The 21,811-nt window shown below is 29.7% G+C and overlaps 1 protein-coding gene across 1 annotated transcript; it reads left to right on the top strand.

The window, feature by feature from the left end:
- The first annotated feature begins 3,984 nt into the window (after positions 1–3,984).
- On the top strand, positions 3,985–21,811 carry LOC107452185 (LHFPL tetraspan subfamily member 3 protein). The gene is made up of 3 exons (XM_016068507.4): positions 3,985–4,559; positions 19,627–19,875; positions 21,378–21,811. The coding sequence occupies exons 1-3, from the start codon at positions 4,130–4,132 to the stop codon at positions 21,560–21,562; spliced, it is 864 nt and encodes a 287-aa protein (XP_015923993.1). The 5' UTR covers positions 3,985–4,129; the 3' UTR covers positions 21,563–21,811.

Raw genomic sequence — 21,811 nt, 5'->3', positions numbered from 1 at the left:
GTCAGTGTGTGGGTGGGTGACCACTTGGATCAGTCAGCGTAGGGACCGAGGGTGTGCGGTATTGGTCCTCATTAAACTGTTCTACCGTAAAGTGCTCGACCTCGCGCGCAGGTCGTCGGGCTACCGAAGCGGGGGTGCCATCCCGTAACCTCCAAGAATCGGTTACGGCCATCCCGTAATCTCGGAGGTTACGGCCATCCCCTCTGTGGAGGATCAAAATTGTGATGGCATGTCTTCGGATCATCCTCAGGGATGTTTCCCAGACCGTCGCCAATAGCCCATTGTGCAGCTCTAGTGCGACGTAAATAAACAAATCAAATCTATAAACATCTATAATATTAAATATTTATTAACATATATCTTATAATATTAATAAATATTTAATAAAGAAGAATAAATTTTATTCTAATTTCATACAGAAAATTATCTATCAAAATTTTAACAAGATGTATTAAAATGTTTGCATTTTACTGATGTTATTAATACATATTTTTGGCAGAGAGGAAAGGTCAATTGAAAATAACTTAGGAATTATTGTTAATCTTGTTTTACAGAAACTTGAAACTCCTTTTTTTCCACTTCATTGTAGTCATTGCTTACCCTTCAGGACAGCAATGCGTGAATTTTATTTTCTAAAACTCCCAATTTTAAGAAAAATTATTTAGTTTCTTACAACTCATTCCAAAGCACCTTTCAATCAATGCATGAAATGATTTAACAGTAAATTATACGTACCACAAGTAAAAAAATGAATGTATTGTTTTAAAAATATGTTTATTTTTCTTTTTTGGCACAAAGTTTTCTTAATAAGTTTCTTTGCATCAGTGAGAAGGATGATATTCGTCTTGCTGTGATGAAAAAAAATTGCATGAAAGGTAAAAATCACAATTGGCTGTTGAAACCACTAATTATTAACTGTTAACTCAGCAAAAAATAGCCAATACAAAAATACGCAATCGTAAAATTTCATGGCTAGCTTTGTTTTTTAATAAAAAAATTTTGAAATTTTCGTTTGTTGTAAGATATTTCGCATAAGAACGCGCACCCCCGCTAAACTGTTCCCGTACCCCTGGGGGTACGCGTACCACACTTAGAGAAACACTGGTCTATAGGATAAGAGCTGATAAGATCTTAGCATGGATGGCGTAGCATGGCTCTTTACGTAGCATGATTTGGACTAGACAAATACTTCTTAAAAGTTTTTGGTATTTATTTGTTCACAACTAAGGGAATATTTGAAAATTTTGGTGCTAACTTTTTCTTCTGAAACAAGTTTCAAATGAATTCCTCATATGAAATAATTGTAAAAAATTCGCATAGTGTCCTACATTATGTTAATCATTTACATGCTCATAACGTAACATGGTTTAGACTAAACAGACGCTTCTTAAAAAAATTTTAATACTTATTCTTTCATATATATGGGTATTTTTGAAAAATTTGACGTGAACTTTGTAATCTGAATTAAGTTTCAAATGAATTTCTCATTGGAAAATGTTAGAAAAAATTCGCTAAATGTCCTCCTTTGGTTTTATATATACATGCTCCTAACGTAGCATTTGTTGGACTAAAAGAAATTGCTTTCCATAAATCTTGGAGTTCTTATTTTTTGTCATATACGGGTAATTTTGAAAGAATTGACGCTCAGTTTTTAATCTTAATCAAGTTTGAAATGTGTTCCTGATAGCAATAAATGTTAAAAAATTCTCAAATTGTCCTCCTTTTCGTCGACTATACATATACTCTTAATACATCATTGTTGGCAGCAGGCAAATCCTTCTTAAAGCATTTGATTACTTATTTCTTGACACATATGGGTATTTTTGGAAAAATTGTAAAAAATTAATCCTCATTGCAAAAAAATCAGGGAAAAAAAATCGAAAATTGTCATTTATTATGTTAATTATACATATATGCTCTTAACGTGAGTAAAATCCTTCTTAGAAATTTTGAGTACTTATTTCTTAAAACATATTGGTATTTTTTAAAAAATGATGCTTCCTTTCTAATCTGAAACAAGTTTCGAATGAATACCTCACTGTAAAAAATTATAAGAAATTCGCAAAGTGTCCTCATTATGTTATCAATAATTTTGAGTACTTATTTCTAGAAACATATTGGTATTTTGAAAAATTTGACGCTTACTTTGTAATCTGAAACAAAGTTTCAAACGAATTCCTCAAGCAAAAAATTATAAAATATTCGCTATTTATCCTTCATTTTGTTAACTATATTAATGCTCTTAATGTAACAGGGTTTGGATTAAACAAATGCTTCTTAAAAATTTTGGGTATTTATTTCTTCACATCTAAGTGCATTTTTTTAAAAAATTGACGCTTACTTTGAAATCTGAAACAAGTTTCAAATAAATTTCTCATTTCCAAAAATTATAAAAAAAATTTGAAAAGTGTCCTCGAATATGTGTGTTAGCTATAAACATGCTCTTAAAGTAGAATTGTTTGGGGTAAACAAACCCTTCTTAAAAATTTTGAAAAATTCTTGACAATAATGGGTATTTTTGAAAGAATTGATGCTCACTTTGTAATCCGAAAGAAGTTTCAAATGATTTTCTTATTGCAAAAAAGTTTAAAAAAATCGCGAAATAAACTCCAGTGTGTTGACTATTATATGCTCTTTTCATAACATGGTTTTGATTAAACAAATGCGTCTTAAAAATTTTGAGTATTTATTTCTTCACAACTATGGTAAAATTTATTGCTAATGAAGACTATGGATAATGAAAAAAAAAATTTTTTTTCATCTAAAGCAAGTTTCAATTGAATTTCTCATTGCAAAAAAATTATAAGAAATTCGCATTATGTTATCGATAAATATACTCATACCGTGAGTAAACAAACCTTTCTTAAAAATTTTGAGAACTTATTTCAATATTTCTTGAAACATATTGGTATTTTTGAAAAAAGTAACGCTCACTTTAAAATCTGAAACAAGTTTTAAACGAATTAATCATTGCAAAAATTTATAAAAAATTCACAATGTGTCCTCCGTTATTTTAACCATATATATGCTCTTAACATAGCATGGTTTAGATGGTGGCATGGTTTCAAATTAAGGACTTGAAGAAATTCTTTTAATGAAATTTTTTTATTAATTTTAAAATACATTTACCAGAAAGCAACTGAAAATGTAAAGAAAATTATCTGGGCTTTTCATAAACTTTTACAGATATCAGTTTTTGAAATCATAAAATTATTGTCTTTATAAAAGGAGTTAGGGTTTCATGATGCTGTATATTTTTCCAGACCGGCGAAGTTGGTTCTAGGTGAAATTATCTCTTGGTGCTTCAAATAAACAGTCTCAAACAAATAAACAGTCTAAACATAACAGTTTGGATATAATGATCGAATTTTCTTTACCAGGAGAAAATAATTTAAACTGTTTGGAATTTGTTTTGTCAGACAGAAAATACGCCAAATTTTCTTTTTTAGGCAATGCTATTTAAATAATTAAGTGGAAATAAAATTTCAGATTTAGAAAGCATAAATAATCACGTTTTTAAATCGTTTCTAAATTTTTGTGTCATAAAAACACAAATGATTAAAAACATTGGCCTAGAGTAAAAGTTGAATAAAATTATATTTTACAAAATACTCCGATTGACTTGACAGATCTTCATCTTAATCAGAGACTCATAATAGGGTCGAATGAATGAAACCGTCTGATTCTCTAATTGTTATGAGACTTGCGGAAATGCTCTAAAGAACTATACACGAACAATTCATAGTGTTATAATTAAAAAATAATTGTATTAAACACTTCAGCTTTTTATTAGACGATCTTCGTCCTTGGCTTCCTTTCGGTCCGCCTTACAACCTACAATCCAAGCGACCGATAGAAAAAGAATAAAAGAACACAAATCCAGTTGCATTCCATGAAAGCTATTTAAAAATCACCTCCCGATTAAACTATACAACCCGTGAGAGGAGTGTAAGGAAAATAAAATATGAAGAACCGAAAACCATTCGACTATCAAGTTCCGTGACCTCGAAGAGAGAAACCAAGAGAAGAAAAAACTAGCCAGACAGGTTTTAAGCTCACCTTTTTTCTTTAGATTTCTTCTCTGCTGGCCTATCGAGAAACCAAAACATTCTATAAATCCGACTTATTAATGTTTACTAAAATGGATCCCTCAAAATATGAATACAATTCCGAGGCCAGTGGTTACCATGCAAATTATATGAGAAATTCAAGAGCCATAGGTGTTCTATGGGGTGTATTTACGATTTGTTTTGCTATAATTAATGCTGTAGTGTTTATACAGCCACAATGGATTGGCGATACACCACAAAGTCCAAGAACCGGCTACTTTGGACTGTGGCAATCCTGCCGACAAAGCATTGAGGATGGGCAGGAATTAGTTTGTCAAGGCAAATTAGAAGACTTTGGATCTATTTTGTCACCCGCTTTTAAAGTGGCGACTATTTTTATAGGTTTATCAGCAATAGCAGTTGTGTTGTGTATTCTGTGTATGTTTCTGTTTTTCGTCTGCCATTCGTCTACTGTTTTTCATGTTTGTGGCTGGTTGCAGATACTATCTGGTAAGTATTAATGATTTCATTGTATATTTAATGTGAATATTTGTGTTTTAAGATGAAATTAAGAAACAAAAAAAAAACAAAAAAAAAATTCATAGTTTTTATCATTTCTATTCCTTTTTACTGTAAACCAGTGAAGAATCTCAAAATCTTATTTATTTTCCTGATGAAATACTTAAAATATATAATTTCTTACCTTCGCTTAAAAGTATGAAAAAGTATTAATTTTCTATTGGTCAAATTTTACATTTTTATCCATCCATATTTTGTTTAAACGTAAAAGCTGATTTGAAAAGCGTTCAATATTGACAAAAGTATTCCACTACAATTGATTTGACTGGTTTTCAATGCGTGACGTGACGTTAATACAAACAACAAGGAAATGGCACCAAGTGTATAATGTAAATAAAATAAATAAAATCATAATGTAAATAAAATCATGATATCAAACAAAAATATTTGCATATATATTTAGGCGATGAGTTCGAACATGTTATTTATTTTGAAGCCATTTAAAATCTCTTTAAGTTGTTCCTCTCTAACCAAATTCTGCTTCATGACAGAAAGGAAAGGAATGCAGAGATGGACTAACTCCTCCATTATACTTACCTGAAAAAGGGGAATGTAATCAAAGTGCAGTGTTAAAAAAGAAGGAAAAAAAAGTTCTAAATCCAAATTTTTCAGTAAAATATTTTTATATTTGTTTCTTAAATGCAAAATACATTTAAATTTTAATGATCCAAATAACTTCATTATTAAATTTGCTTGAAAATCCTATTTTATTCTTCCCAAGCTATTTTGTTACTGAAAAACATTTTGTTATAAGAATAATAGGAATACATATGAGGTTTTAGTGTCCTTAATTTTCGATTGTATGTTTTTTTAAATGGATGTCAAGAGTTATGGTATATGCACACCACAACTTGGAAATGCGCGATAAAGGTTTCCAATTAAATAGAATTTTTCTAGTAATTTTGAAAGTCTTATATCATGTTATCTTGAAAGTCTTGATTAGCTTGTTAAAACGTTATCTCGTTAAATCCGTGATAAAAATCAAACTGGCATGTCATTGAATATTAGCATATACAAGAAATAATAATTTGTTATTAAAGTTATATCGTTTGTAGTATTTAAAGTTTATCATATAGGCCTTTAAAAAGTACAGACACAAAGATCCTTCAAAATTTTTTTAAAATACTGCCCACACTCTTAATATCATTCCAGACTGTTGACAAATATTCTTGCACGAAATATATAAACTATATTAATTTTCGCGTATTTTATATCTTGCATTCACTTCATTACATCAGTTCATCTATTGAATTTCTTTTTGTAACGGAACATCTTTTCATCTGTTCTTTATTTTATTGAAAAATCCGTTTTCTTCAAGAACTTCTTTACATTTGTTATCTTTCTTGATTTTAAAGCATGTAGTATTGATTTTACATTGCACAGACCACCTAGATTTTTCTGGAGTTGCACCTTGTTTTTGCATTTGAACAGTTGTTCACTAATCAGTACCCTGGTGGGCTATCGGTATCCCTGGAGGCCCATTGCGGGGGAGAGTCAGGGTAAAACTCATATATTAAGAAGTTGAAATATACTGGGGAGGAAAGAATCAAAATTTGCCAGAATTATGATATTGATTATGATGAATTAATTATGGTGAAATCTNCGGGGGTGCTCCAGCCCCCCCTGACCCCCTACTGGCGCCGCCCTTGGCTGTGGGCGGGTCTGGGCGAAGCTTTTATGTGTGTGTGTATATATAGTAAATGTGTATGTGTATGTATAGCGTAAAAATTGAGTTTACGGTATTATAAAAATCTATAAATAAAAACATAAATTTAAAAGCATTAAAAAAACTTACAAATAAGTTTACAAACATAGAGAATAGTTTTAATTAGAAAAATGTTTTACAAAAAATTATCACGTTGGTAATCAGTTTTAAGCAAGGTATTTCCCGAACGAAACATACAGATGCTTTCCCCACTGATCTCCTTTCCATTGCGCCACAGGGACAACACGTATGCTTTTTTTTTTTCCTTTTTAAATATTTTTGTTTACAGTTTCAAGCTTATTTTTGGGAAGAAAATAATCTAGAAACCATTAAAAAAGTTTATGAATCAATAAAAAAATGTTCTGGGGCAATTTGTAAATCTTGCTCGCATTGTGGTTGGTCACTTGATATGTTTTTACCCTCAAGGCCGTGCTAAGTTATTTATAGGCCTAAATTTTTCGCATTCAATATGCAATTCTATTTTTAACATGCACTTGAACTGCCTGCACAGTCAATATTGTTGGTTAATTTAACTTTTTGAGTCTATCGCATTATCTCGAGAAATTTTTGCGCACAATTACAAAATTCGTTCATAATTCCATGCAAGAAAATAAATATTTATTATTTTTTATTGTTTCATTAAATAATAGTCGAAAATTTTTTGAATCAAAAGGTATACAATTTTTTACGTCATTTTAAAGTACGTAATTTTACACAATTGTAACTTTACAAAATACAAAATTCGATCAAAAATCGGTTAAATTGTTACTAAGAAATAAAATTTTAAAAAATTCTGGAATTTAAAATTTGATTTTTCAGGAACTATCTTGGCACAGATTAAACGAGTATATTTTAACGTGCATATTTCAACGAGAGAACGATGACTAATTTAGTCCTGATTCTTCAAATTTATTTTTCATTATTCTCCTCAGATTCTCTGTGGAACTAAGATCAGGGGAAGAAGCAGATCGCTTAAAAAATATTTAATTCATACAATCCAAATATTTTTGTGATTTGTCTTGTAGTGTGAGGATTAGCTTTATTTTTTGTAACAGTAAACCAACCTTAGAGGACAGGGTAAAGTGTTTACATAGTGGGGAGAAGGAACTTTTACTAATTGTTCAGAACTCCATTGCTCATTTTTCCTTCGTTATTTTTTAGACTGTACTTTTCATTCGAAAAAATAAAACTCTGTTCTTTTCAGTCATTTCCACTAGTTTTCGGACGTCACGCTTATTAAAGTTTCAAGTTTCTTTCTATCGCTTTCTTGCTTGCAAATAATTCTACACTAAAATCAAATTTTTAGAATGAGATATATATTTAAACAAAATTTTTGATTTGTATTGAGTAATATCGTTCAGTAGTTTAGTTCCTTTAGAGCATCTGAATCCTTATCTGTTCCCTTATGACATCCTTATAACATAACCCTAACAACGTCCCTTCTTACCCTTATAAGACATAAAATGATGACAAGAAAGTAACAAAGTTGCTATTTTTCATATGCAGCTGCTTCTTATAGTATTGAGCAAAATAAAAAATAAAGAAGATAATTAATGAAGTGATTACAAGACATTTTACATCATACTAGGGGTCACCGCTCCTCGTTCACTTTTTTCACTGACTCCCTCGATTACTTCCTAACCATTTTTGTTTTTTAATGATAAACTGATTGTTATATCAAATTGAAAACTATTCAATTAAACAATGCAATTTTTTTTTGTGCTAATATAGATTTGGTTTTAAAGATTGTTTCTTAGTCTCTTAGACTGGAATAAACCTAATCACTAAACCAAAGCCTAATCATTTCACTCGGTTACCATTGTTCATAAACTTGTATTTTAAATTCTAGTTTAATTTTTTTTTACTATGAAAATATTTTTTGCCTAACACATTATTTAGCAATAGTATATGAAGTTGATCCTTAATATTACTTAAGATTTTTAAATAGTTATTTGGTATTAATTTTACTGTATATGTTGACTAAATACAATTTTAGATTAAATTTATTATTGTTGTTGTTGTTGTTGTTACTTTACGTCGCACTAGAGCTGCACAATGGGCTATTAGCGACGGTCTGGGAAACATCCCGGAGGATGATCCGANTTAATTTTACTGTATATGTTGACTAAATGCAATTTTAGATTAAATTTATTATAAGAGCATACATTTTTCTCCGTTTAATGATGCAAAGCGATATCTATGAATATTACCATGAAATGTTAGACATAAAGGTAATATCATACGATTATTTTTTTATGTAATAAAGGAACAGCAGTTTTTTTCTAAGCTTTTAATTTTTAATAATAGAGAGATTTAGCATTGCGTTTGTTTAGCGTTAACTCTAACGCCAACCTATTTTCTGCCCTATGGCGATACTGTAATTTGTAATGAAATTTTCGGTCATACATTGTGAATTTTGCATAGCGTTCGCGGGAAACTCATTACCGCCAATCAAAATATCGCTAAGAATTGAAATCAAAAGGATAATAACCGAAAATAATATTAAGAATGGATAATAAATAAATGCTGTTTGTTTATACCGTTTAATTTATTATATTTGTTAATACAGATCATTTTATAATGATGACAGTAAAAGATATCTGCATCTTCCTTACATGTTAGATACGTGACTTTTATTACACATGAAACTGCCATCATCACCGAAAGAGTTTCAGACAGAATTAGAGCGAGAATAGATTGAAAATTAAAATAAAAATGTAACGAACTATTATTTGAAATAAATTTAAAAAATTATGCATATTTGTTCAAAATTTTAGCAAAATTTTTTTTTACCTAACCTCTTAATGCATTCTCATACATAAAGAAAGAAAATAACGACTGATTATTAGAATAATAAGACAGAAAAAGAAATATTTCGTAGCGAATGACAGGAAAGCAATTATACGGGGGTTCACAAAGTAGAGGAATGTAGTGCCATGGCTTTTCCCAACCTAAAATACACTTGGTAATTTCAATTTCTTTATTCGGAGCTATTTCTATAAATAGTATGGAACTCAATACAATTATCAATTTGTATTAAAAGTACTGAATAATTCAAGACTTCTCTTTTATTATTTATATGATACACTTTTGGAAAATTGTTTATCTTTTACCTATTTTCTGTCCAAATATAGCGATTAATTTTATTATCAGCAGAATGAAAAATAAGAAAAGAAATATTGAAAATAGTTCCACGCTTTTCACGGAATAATGCTTCACTTGAGAAAATGAGATAATTTTTATTCAGAAACGGTTCACTGAATTTGTTGTGTAATGAATATTAAACAATCGAATTTCCTTTAAAGATAAGCCCAACTAATTTTTTTTCCCAATGTCCGAATTCTTTTGCAAATTTTCCTTTTATTACTACAGTTAGACGGTATATCGTAAATATTTTGAAAAGAATATCACAATATTTGTTGAATGCTGTTACATACATATCGTCTACAAGTATCACAATCATTAATAACAATAATAATTATTGGATCCAATATTGTCGCAATTGTATCGATAATAATGATTATCGAATATGATAATTATCGAATCCAATATTATCGCGATTGTTGATAAATTTTATTTGGGCAACAAGAATATAGATTGATGAAAAAATAATATAAATTTGTGATACAAAAATGTCATGAAATTATAGATATTTCCTGATGGTTTACAATTAAATGGTGATATTCTCTGATGATGTATGGCTATATTAAAATTCTGATATAACCAAGCATTACTTTTTATTATCTTCCATGCTGCATTAATGTGAAGATTCACTTTATACACTAACCCAGAGGTCGTCAAAGTGGTCTATATAGACCCCCAGGGGTCTATTTAACAAAAGCGGGGGTCTATCTGAGACAGGGGGGCGAATAGGGGTCTATCCGAATCGGAAGGGTCGATTGTAGGTCGGAAAAAAAAACAGTTCTCAATACGCAAATTACACATACCTAATTAAGATTGTAAAATTTGTGAATTTTTTTTATAATTGACTCAATATCGGTTTCTTTATAAAACATAAATTAATAAACATATATTTATTGGGGTGAAACAAGTATTTACGTACCACCGCACAGTGGCACGAACACAGCGCAGTTTATAAGTCATATGCATATTTGCGTTTGTCCAAATGTCACGTGTGACGAGCATTTGGACAAACGTAGTTTCAGCTATCTTTGCAAACTGTGTTGAATATTTGCAGTGTCATTATTAAAACTTTTATAGTTTTGGATAATTAGTTATTGTTTCGATAAAACCATTCGTTTGGTTTAGATATCAATTTTAATTATCAATGCACAAAAAAGAAGGTAAGCTTTAATAATATGGATTAGTACAGCCCGCGACAAAACTATAGCACACTTTGTATTTTTTTACGAAAATTACAAAATTGACCAATTTTGACGAAAATTAAAATTGACCAATTTTGAACCCAATATAGCGAACCTTGCAAAAAAACACCAGGCACACCCATCTCATTGATCAAGAAGCAGTAAATCTTTAGTTACTTTACTTATTATATCTACTTATGCATAATTACTTATTATTTAATAATAAGGTATTTAAATTTCAATATTAATATATTTTTCATAAAACTATTGTTACACAATGTACTATTACTTTAATAAATGTTTAAAATCATAAAATAAATGTACAAACACAGTATCTAATAGAGACTGATATACTAGGTCTTGAGAGATGGAAGGATTGAGGTGAGCAGTGCAACTACTGCCTCGTCCTTGAGTAACTCCTGAAGCTCTTTCAAGATTTTCAGGAACTTTTTTGGGGGTCGATGGAGATTTCGAAAAATTATATGGGGGTCGATGATCAAAAAAGTTTGGCGACCCCTGCTAACCCCTCTATTTTAAGAATATATGGAATAATAATGTAATTCTGAAATAAACCGGCGCATAACACGTTCTTGAGCAGCGAGGGCCCATTCTATGTCCGTGGCAGCCTGAAGCTCACCAGTTTAAGACCAATGTGTACCAACTTGTCTAAAAAGTAAAGACGGTTTGTGCGCAATACTGATAATGTTGCCCCCCTTAAGCTTTTGGTTACGAAATTGGCGGTTACCCCACTTGCCCATAGTAGTTATTGCGGTAATACGGTAATTATTGCGGTATAACATACTGCTGAACTTGGAAATATAAGTCATTTTCAAAATGTCACTTAACACGTTCCTCCTCTAAGAAAAACGTGTTAAGTGATGTCTGTTGAGTTCATCAGTGAAAAAATAAATCGAATATCAGGAAACAATGCTCAAAAGATTTTTGAAAACCCTTTTGTATAAAGAGTAGAAAAATACTTATAATAATTCGTCTTATAACATGTTCCTAATCTCTGAAATTTAAGTGTTTTCAAAATGCTATTCAACATGTTTCACACAATACAAAGAAATATTAGTAACTATCTTCAAAAGATCATAGAGAACCCGGTTGTTAAAAGATTAGGCATAATAAATTGATATTAAAATCGGCTTATAATATAAAATGGAAATTAAAGTGTTTTTATAATGTCACTTTACACGTTCTTCCACTGAGAAAAACCTATTTAGTGATGTCTTAATGAATGTGAGTTAATCAGTGTAAAAATATATAGAAAGTGCAAGAAACAATGTTCATAACATCTTTGAAAACTTATTTATTTAAAGATTAGACAGAATAAAATAATAATAATTCGTCTTATTACATGTTAACTCAGAAATTTAAGAATTTTCTAAGTGTCTCCTAGCATGTTTTACAGAAATGTATTAAAATATCAGTAACTATGTTCATAAGGCAGTTGAGAGCACCTTTATTTAAAGACTACGCAGAATAAAATGATAATAAAATCGGCTCCTAACATAAAAAAGAAATTTACTGTTTTTAAAATGTCACTTAACATGTTTTTCCAATGAAAATTTTTTTTCAATTAATCGCACATTTTTAATCCAAAATAACCAGAAGAATTTAAATCAAGAAAATTATTCTGAACATTTTTTAAAACTAGACATAATTAATTTATAATAAAAAACAAATTTATAAATAAAATTTCGAAATTCATCTTATCCTAATCCAAAGTCAAGCTGAAGGAATAGTTTGCCAAACTATTCCAGGTCACAACCCAACCCCTACTCCATAAAAACCGCCATTTTTTTGTTCGAATGAAAATTCTTTCATTCATTTTACCTTAAGATAAGAAAACCGCTAACAATGTGGATGTATCTCAGATAAATTCTATTTTATTGGTTTCCGCTGTTTGGAAACAATATCTTCATAAAATCTATAGTCTTTAAAAGCAGCTAACAATGATTAACTTGAGACAAAGGTTTGAATAGGAATAGGATGGTTATTCAAACCATCTTTGAATGTAAATACAAAGCAGTAAGGTAACATTCTTAATTTCTATTGGAGGGGGAAGAAAGTAATTATAAATTTGACATTATTGAAAAATAGGTGTGTAATTTTAAATCATCAAAAGCTGATTACCATGTGAAAAGATATTAGTATTTTTAGCCTTCCTTTCAAATTAATAAGATCTAAGCACAAGTGAAACTGTTGTTTTCATTCTTTTAAAGTTTAATGAGAGCAAAGAACCTAATTATTAATGTAACTATCTCGTTTGCTCTTCGAAGGATTCTGTTTCTGATAGCTTTGTTTATCAACCCCTAATATTGCTTCGCAGTTATTGTCGTCCTTTGTAATGGGTTGTTAATTCAAAATGAAAAATTATTCAACTGAAAGTTTCCTAAATTGTTTTATTGAATTAACACAGATTTAGTTTTCGATTCTATTGGTATAAAAGTTAAACGTTTATGTTTTAAGCCTTATTTTGCTCAGTTACTATAGCGCTTTCAATTGTTTTTTAAACTCGTATTTAATTTTTTGGTCAACATAAAACCTCCATGCATATTTTGCGTCAAAGAAGTTCGATTAGTTCGTAAAGTTAATTCCTAATAATGCTTTAGAATTTTAATTAATTATGTTGTATTCATTATTTTAAATATATACATTGAGTGAATACTGTACGTGCTACATAAAATTTTCATTGAAAGTAAAAGTTGAAACAAAAAATAGCATGCGGGCCGAAGTTAGAGTTGAAATATGACGTGATGAAAGGATCATTTTCGTTTGTGAACTTAATACGAAAATTTTTCTTCAAAATTCCAATTTAAGGCTGGGATAGCCTGGTTGGTAGGGCACTGGGCCCATGTCCAAGAGGTCGTGGGTTCGATACCCACCGGCCGAAGACTAATGTAGTAAATGGTGACTTTTGCATGTTAAGTCTGTCGAGTCGCAAAGTCCTCCATGTTCCCATAACAAATCATACCTCTGGAGATACTGATCCAGGAGTTGCCTTGTCTTCTGTATTGGTTTAAAAATTATATGGCTACGGAGTTGAACATTGGTAGTCGAAAACCCAAAATTGGGTCGTCTGTTCAACGACGGTTATAAAAAAAAATTCTAATTTGTTTAAAAACTATTGCAATTTTGTAGCACTTTTTTGCAAATTTATTCTCACTTTTTGTTCGTTATTTTTTAATGTAGCATTACGGCAAGCTTGCGGAGTCTACCAAGTCTATTTGTTGTGTGTCTCTTTGAAAGTTCGATTGAAAGAACGTTTTATATTGAAAACACTACAAGTATAATAAAAATGGATGGCCTCACACGCGGTACACCAATCCTTAGTGCGCAGGTGCAGAAAACATTAAAAAAAATTTTTTTCCTTAATTTTGTTCTGGATCATATTTGGTAATCTATGAAAAAAGTACAATTTGAATATCTTGGAAATCTAAAATACTTCTAACAACTTTCTAAGCAGCTTTTTACATTTTTAGAAAAGCTCTTAATGATAAGGGGTTTCCCACAAATTTTATTTTGTATTTTATTAAAAAATTTAATGAAAGAAAATACATCACGATGATAATCCGGATAGCAAAATGTGTTTATATGATGAAAAAAAATTTGTGAAATAAAATATACTTTAATGGGGAATGGTCCTACATAATATCGATGTCATAGTTAATAAATTTTGTTCAATAAAACAAAATAAAATTTGTGAAAAATCCCTTATCATTCATTGCTTTCTTTCCAAATTTACAAAAGCTGCTTCGAAAATCGCCCGAAATCGCCGTTTTCACGAATGAAAATTAGAATCGTTTCCTAAATTACCAAATATGATTCCATATGATTTTTTTCTTCCAAACTTAAAAATATTTCTGCTATTAATTAAAACTAGCTCTAAATTTTATTTAATTTTATTGTATATTTCTGCAGTTATAGTAAGAAAACGTACGGCAAAAAATTAGCTTTTTTTCAAAAAAAAAATGACCATATCTCCATGAACGAAATTTTGTGCAGTTATTGCATATGATAACTTAAGTGAGTTATTCTCAGATGTTACAAGTTTATTCCTATATATTTTGGCATACGCTGTTAAAAAACACTCTTTTACTATCGTATTTTATTGCTGTTCCCTCAAAACTCTTAATAGCTTCAAACTTTTTTGATATGTATGAGAAATCGCATGACCTAAACACTTCTGAAGTTATGAAATAATTCTCTGAGTATTTCTTGCGAAATATGAAAAAAATGAGATAGTATAAAAATGCTTCTATAATCCCCTGTATTATCAATATCTCCAAGAAAAGCGACTAAGCTGAATTTGATAAGTGATTGATATAGTAAGAGTTTCAAGTGAAAGGTGCTTTAATTCCTTTTTTCACAAAGAAGGGGGGGGGGGGGCTAGTAATATTAGAATTTAGCCATATTTCAAAATTAATCCCAAAGTATCTTTTCTACAAATTCGATCAATTTACAGTTTATTGGCATCCTGCTATTTATTCTCCTCTTTTCATTTACAAATTTGTAATTCATGGTATCTATTCTATTGTGTATAATTGCAATTCTTATGGTGAAAAGAAATGAATATACTGCGTAATAAATAGGTTTTAAGAAACATGTCTAATTTATACACTACATATCTACTTAGCGTTCAAGCTTTTTTTATGCTATTTGTAGTTGTAGTTAAAATATGATTATTTGTATAGATATATATGTAATACAAAAATTATAAATACTTCTGTATTAATAAAAGCATTAAAACTCTTTTCATAAAATGTCTTTGGTAAAGAATGGGTGTGGAGATATTCTATTTTGGGTGTAGAGATATTCTATTTCTACNGTATAAGTGCAATTCTTATGGTAAAAAGAAATTAATATATTGCGTAATATATAGGTTTTAAGAAACATGCATAATTTATACACTACATATTTACTTAGCGTTCAGGCTTTTTTTTATGCTATTTGTAGTTGTAGTTAAAATATGATTATTTGTATAGATATATGTAATACAAAAATTATAAATACTTTTGTATTAATAAAACCATTAAAACCCTTTCGTTTTCATAAAATGTCTTTGGTAAAGAATAGGTGTAGACATTCTATTTTGGGACTTCAAGGATGAAAACATACCATTGAATTATAATTAGATTTATCTTTCAAAGGAGGAGTTATTTTTAGAGTCTTGTTCCTCTTTCACTTCCATATTAGGAAGCATTAATGATTATTGATTATGCGTAGAGTTACAAGGTATGTACGACTTGAGCCTGTTTACATCATTCTCTGTCAGTATTTAATGCGGGAAGGATTGTTTTCGCATGACTCTTGCTGTATCATGTATTCCTTGTAAGATCTGCAGGAACCATCCGGAGTTTTGTTCACCCTCTCCCTTGTGGAGAGTGGATGTGAAATGTTATAGCCACCAGCCTACCCGTAAATAAAACTAATGAAGGAATAATTGTCTCACGACTGACTTATTTAAGCTAATTGTAATCAATGATAACAGGGATGTAGCCCTGTTATTTCAACTATGTCGTAATCCTTTATAAATTTTTTTTTTACATTACTAATGATGTATTTGTATTATGTTTTTAAAGTGCTCTGTCCCTACTCGCGGTCTCCAACCTCTACTATTGCTACGTAATTATTATTTTTTTTCCTTGACAAGTAACAGAGCGATACATCAACATTAAAAATTATTTAATTAAAGGGTTACAAAATATTTTATTGTATTCACATAGATTTGGTTTCACAATTTTAGTTCCAGATTCTAATTAGATAAAATTTAAACATATATATTGCCTATTTATTATAATATATTACATATTGTTACAATAGATGTTGTTACAATATTGTTATAATAGACACAACAATAGATGTTTTGATGTTTTGGAATTCCAAAACAGGTGTCAGCACTTGATTTTTCTCTTACAGATTCGGAAAATATATTTTACTATTATTACTTTAATTAACTGTAAATGTTACTTTACTTACATTTATTTATATTGTGATTTGAAGGAGGCGTTTCATTTGCTGGTTTAAATTTAGTACTTTTTAGTTGTGATTCCTTTTCAATTTTATAGTGCTTTTCAATTGGGGTAAAGGTTATCTATTTTTGTCTTTTCAATATGGGGCCTCGGGGCACTGTTAGTTTTGGTTAAATCCTCTAACAACAGAAAGGCTCCTGTGTGTTTGCAGGCAGTGTGTCCCCTGATGATTTCATTTTTATTTTAATTGTAAAGATTTTATATTTGTCTTATTTCTATTTTATATAAAACAAATTTGGTTGCTCTTTTCCTATTGATTTAATGATTTTATGTTTCAATGTGTTTACTTACCTCTTATGTATCAAAATTGACTTCGTAAATTGAACTGATTTTATGATTAGGTATTACATATTGCCTATTACATCCAAAATCGCTTTAATTTTTTAATTTGTGTTTAGTTTTTGGTTACTATGAAACCTCGTTAAACATTTTATGCCAAAGAAATTACATCTCAATAATGCGGAAATGTAATTAGTAATATTAATTCATAGCTTTAAATGAGTTATTTTCGCTTTTTTAATTGCATCAGTTGACTGAACATAGTTTTACGAAAAAATTATGATGAAGTTAAACTTTCAAAATAGAAAATATTTAATTGTAAAATGGTAACTAAATGGGTGTATCATAAAATTTTGCTTAGTAAGATAATATACGATAACTTTGAAACATAATAAGGGAACGCCACTTTTAGTTTTAAGCCCTTTTTTTAATAACATTCAAAACAACTTACGGAATAAAAACAGATAGTAATAGTTATTAAGGGATTATATATAAAGTGATGATAAATAAATATTACGTCTGAATGAGATTAAAGAAAAAGATAAATAACTAATGTACCGGTAAATATGTGTTAATTACCATGTTAATTACGAAATTAAATTACAGTCACAATAGTTTTCTAAATTTCACACAAAAGAAAAAAAAACTTAAATGTATGTACTAAATACCTGAAAGATTAATTATTTTTTTAATATTTTTTATTGCTTTTAACGAAATCTAAATCGATGATAATTCGCGATGTCTGAAATATGTAGGGGATCTTTAAATGTTTGAGAGGGATTTCTAAGTAACGAGGGGGACATATATCCAACATTCAACCCACCCCCACCAACGATGCCTATGGGTAAATGGTAAATACCTTTATAATTTTTACTAAATGTATGCTGATGACAAACAAAGACATCTAACTCTTATTTACATATTAAGTCACTTATTATTTGATTTTTTAGTCTAATGAAAATGTAAATAGTGAAATGACAATTCTAATGTTATGATGTACAAGTGTATAGTGATTCACAAAATACTTTAATTAAAAAACTTTTTTTTTTTTTTTTTTTTTTTTTTGAAACGGTATTTTGTTAGATTTTTGGTGTGTATGACACCATCTTAAAATAAATGACTAAAATCAAATGTGAAAAACTAACATTTAAGTGCCATTTGTTACTATAAAATTCAGTAACGTTTTCATATAAGAACTAAGATTTCTACAGATATAAATAAAGCTCAACTCTAAAGTGTATATCACCATTTTAAAAGTTTGTACAAAATATTCACATCCAAAAACTGTAGCTATAAATTTTATCATTAAGTAAAAGAATATTAATTTGTGGGAAATTAATTTATATAATGATAAAATTTGAATTTTAATTAGCATTTTTTCGTAAAATAATAATAATTCTGATGTTCTTTTTACACAAAATTGTGATGTATAGTGCACAAAAAATTAAATAAATAAAATAAAAAATTAATAAATGGGCTACACTGAATAACTTATGACCTGATCTTCCCGTTCTAGGACTCAATCGTAATGGTTAGAGGAGATCAAATATACTAAATAATTAGTCTAGACGATATTTTAAGTTACGAAATCAGACAAAAAAACTTACTTTCTCCGAATAAACATACCGTTTTTTCGATGGATTGAGATTGCTGACCTCCAAAATATAAGAGGGAGCAGCAATCTGGGAAATATGGTCCACATAGTTTGGCCAGGAGAGCGATCTAAAGTTTGAGACCCCTTGATTATTATTATTATTATAATTTTTTTGTGTGTGTATTTCGCTATATCTCGAGAACTTTTTAAGCGAATTGAAAAGTCTTTGCACATAATTGTAAAATTCATTTTTTTAAACATAATTCCATGCAAAAATAGCTTCTAGTATATAAATATGTATGTATGTTATTTTTTATTTAATAATAGTCGAAAAATTGATGAATTGTAATTGTCATACAATTTTTTACATCATTTTAAAGAATGTAATTTTATGTGGCAAAATACAAAATTTAAGCGAAATTCGGTGGAATAGTTTATGAGAAATAGAATTTTAAATATACGACTTTTATAAAATTCAATTTTAAAGGAACTATTTGACCGATTTCGCTCAAATTTTGTATTTTACCATAGAGGTTAAAATTGTGTAAAAAATTGCATACTTTACAACTCAAAATTTTTCGACAATTATTAAATAAAATAATAAATATCAATCAAAAGCTATTTTTTGCATGGAATTACCTTTTGACAAACCAATTTTATAATTGTGTGCAAAATTTTTTTAATTCTCTTAAAAAGTTCTGGAGTTATGGGGAAATACGCAAAAAGTAAAATTAACATTAAGGGATCGAAACTTTCAACAGCTCTCCTGACAAAACTATTTGAACAATACTTCCCAGTTTTCGGTTACCCCCTATATTTTGGGAGTCAGAAATCCGAATCAGTCGAAAAGAAGGTATGTTATTCAGAGAAAGTACGTTCTGTGTCTGATTTCATGACTTAAAATATCGTCTGCACTAATTAATCGACATATTCATCGGCCCTCGAACTATTAAGATTTAGCTCTGAAGTGAAAAGCTAATCACTAGTTATTCAGAGTGGTTGGTAAATTTTTTTTGCTCTGTACTTATTATTTATTGAGAAAATAAAAACCTTTCAGGTGCATGTATGATTGTTGGAGTCGTGTCGTTTCCAGCCGGATGGGACTCTGAAAAAGTGAGAGATGTTTGTGGACCAGAAGCTGACGATTACGACATAGGACAGTGTGGAGTTCGATGGGCTTACATATTGGCAACAATTGGTATATTTGATGCAGTGATATTGGCAGCTTTGGCTTTCTTACTGGCAACAAGATATGTCAAAATCACACCTTCAGAGCCTTTAGTTCCGAACGGTTCTATATACAAGGGTAAGTGTGGTTCAGCTGTTCAAGCTTTGTTTCAAAATGAGTCAAAACGGTTTAAGGCTGTGTTTCGAAGGCTAATATCATATTTTCATAACTACTGTAAAGTTACCCATGACTGTTAGATCAAGTTTAGTTTACCTATAGCCAGCGCTCTCTATGGTTGTTCAGAAAATGGCGCGAAACATCAATATGATGAAAAGCCACAGTTTTGTGAAAATGAAAAGCGTTTGTCGTTGTCGTCTACATTTTTAATGTTTAAAAACTCACCCCAATGCCGCATTATCTGGGCTCATAAAAAATAGCAATAACTGAGAATAAGGAAGTGATTTTAATAATTTTCATCTCTAAAAAATGTCGCCAAATTGGTGATTTTTTAAAAAGTTTAATAATTTTTAAAATATTTAAGTTATTAGTCTGTTCTAAAGCCCAGATAATTCTTTATGGCAAGATTGCATACATAGTTTAAAATTATAGCTTTACTTTAAGTGTAAGATACTTAAACTATGGATTTTTTATTTTCCTTTGAGAAACAAAAAAAACCATGCTAATATTTTATAAAATAAATAAAACGATCTCCAGTGACTAATTACGAACACCCTAGATCCTGCGTACAGAACTTTCTGGAGGTTCTCTACGTAAATTAAAACAGTGTATCTTTAAAGCGTATGTAAACCATGAAACGTAATTCGGTTATGGTAAGTTTTCTCATTATACTAAAATAATTTTCCTTGTAAAACAATTGAAAAAAATGTAGGTCTCCTCGTGTCCACTGTGCAAGTGTCCCAAATAATCATCTTTAAATCAAACCCTGGAGGCAGCAGCATAGCATAAGTTAAAGTACACTTCAGCAATCAACGTGGAATTTCTTTGCAGCTGCTTGGGTACTTTAAACATTAAAATGAACATACAGCCTAACTATTTAGGAAACTTATTAAGCTTTTCTAAAATTCAGTAATTTTGCGAAATTTATGTAATTATGACTTTGATGAAAATTTTTAAATTCACTAAGATGGACGAGCCCAAAGAATAATGTATAATAAATAATTTCAAAAAGAAGTTTTTTGAAGGCCTGTGAAACTGTTCAGAAGTTTAATTATACAGGGTGTTCCGCAATCACGGACCATCATATACATATTTAAAAACCATGTCTAAAATGTACACATTGAGGGTCACAAATATTCAAGATGGAAAACGTTGCAAAGCCCGACGAATTGTTGCCTAGATTGAAAACATGAAAATTTGTTTGAAAGAAACTGGCAAGACCTTCAATCTTCATCTGTTAATCAAGTTTGTTTTGATATTTTTGAACTCGGTTATCTCAAAAGCGTTCGTAAGATTTTGATAACGCACTTCTTTGTTTTTCACTTAAAATTCAATATGAGACTTCTTTTGTGTATATATAGATTATTTTTTCGACAAAGTGTTTAAATATCACGAAAGATGATTATGGAACTTTCTGCAAAAGAATAAACTCATATTTCACCCATTTTTTTGTGATTTTACAGGGGAAGTAAATAGCGCCTTCTTGGCAGACACACAGTCCGTGGCTTCAAGAAAATCGCTAGCTCTTCAACCAGTGATGCTAATGCCGCAACCTCGAGACCCAGAAAGGATATCAGAGTTTTCACAAAGAACTGGTCGATCGAAAGCCAGTCATTATACCTCCTCAGTACACAACTTCCAGCTCTAAATGTTACCAAATTTTTAGATTTGAATGATTCTTCATAGCGATCAAGGTTTGAAATCTTGAGAAAAGTAAGCGCTTTGTTTGTTGCCTGGTTAATAATGACTGCTAGAGAACAAATTGTTTTAAAAAAAATGATTGCACTTATTAACAAAGAACACTTATGTTATATTGACATACTTATTTATTTTGTCATGTTTTAGATATTTTTTTTATTGTTTTGTAAAATACTTTTAATAAAATATTTTAACCCTA

This window comes from Parasteatoda tepidariorum, chromosome 10 (assembly GCF_043381705.1).
Source record: "Parasteatoda tepidariorum isolate YZ-2023 chromosome 10, CAS_Ptep_4.0, whole genome shotgun sequence".
NCBI lineage: Eukaryota > Metazoa > Arthropoda > Arachnida > Araneae > Theridiidae > Parasteatoda > Parasteatoda tepidariorum.
This window is presented reverse-complemented; position numbering and strand designations above follow the sequence as displayed.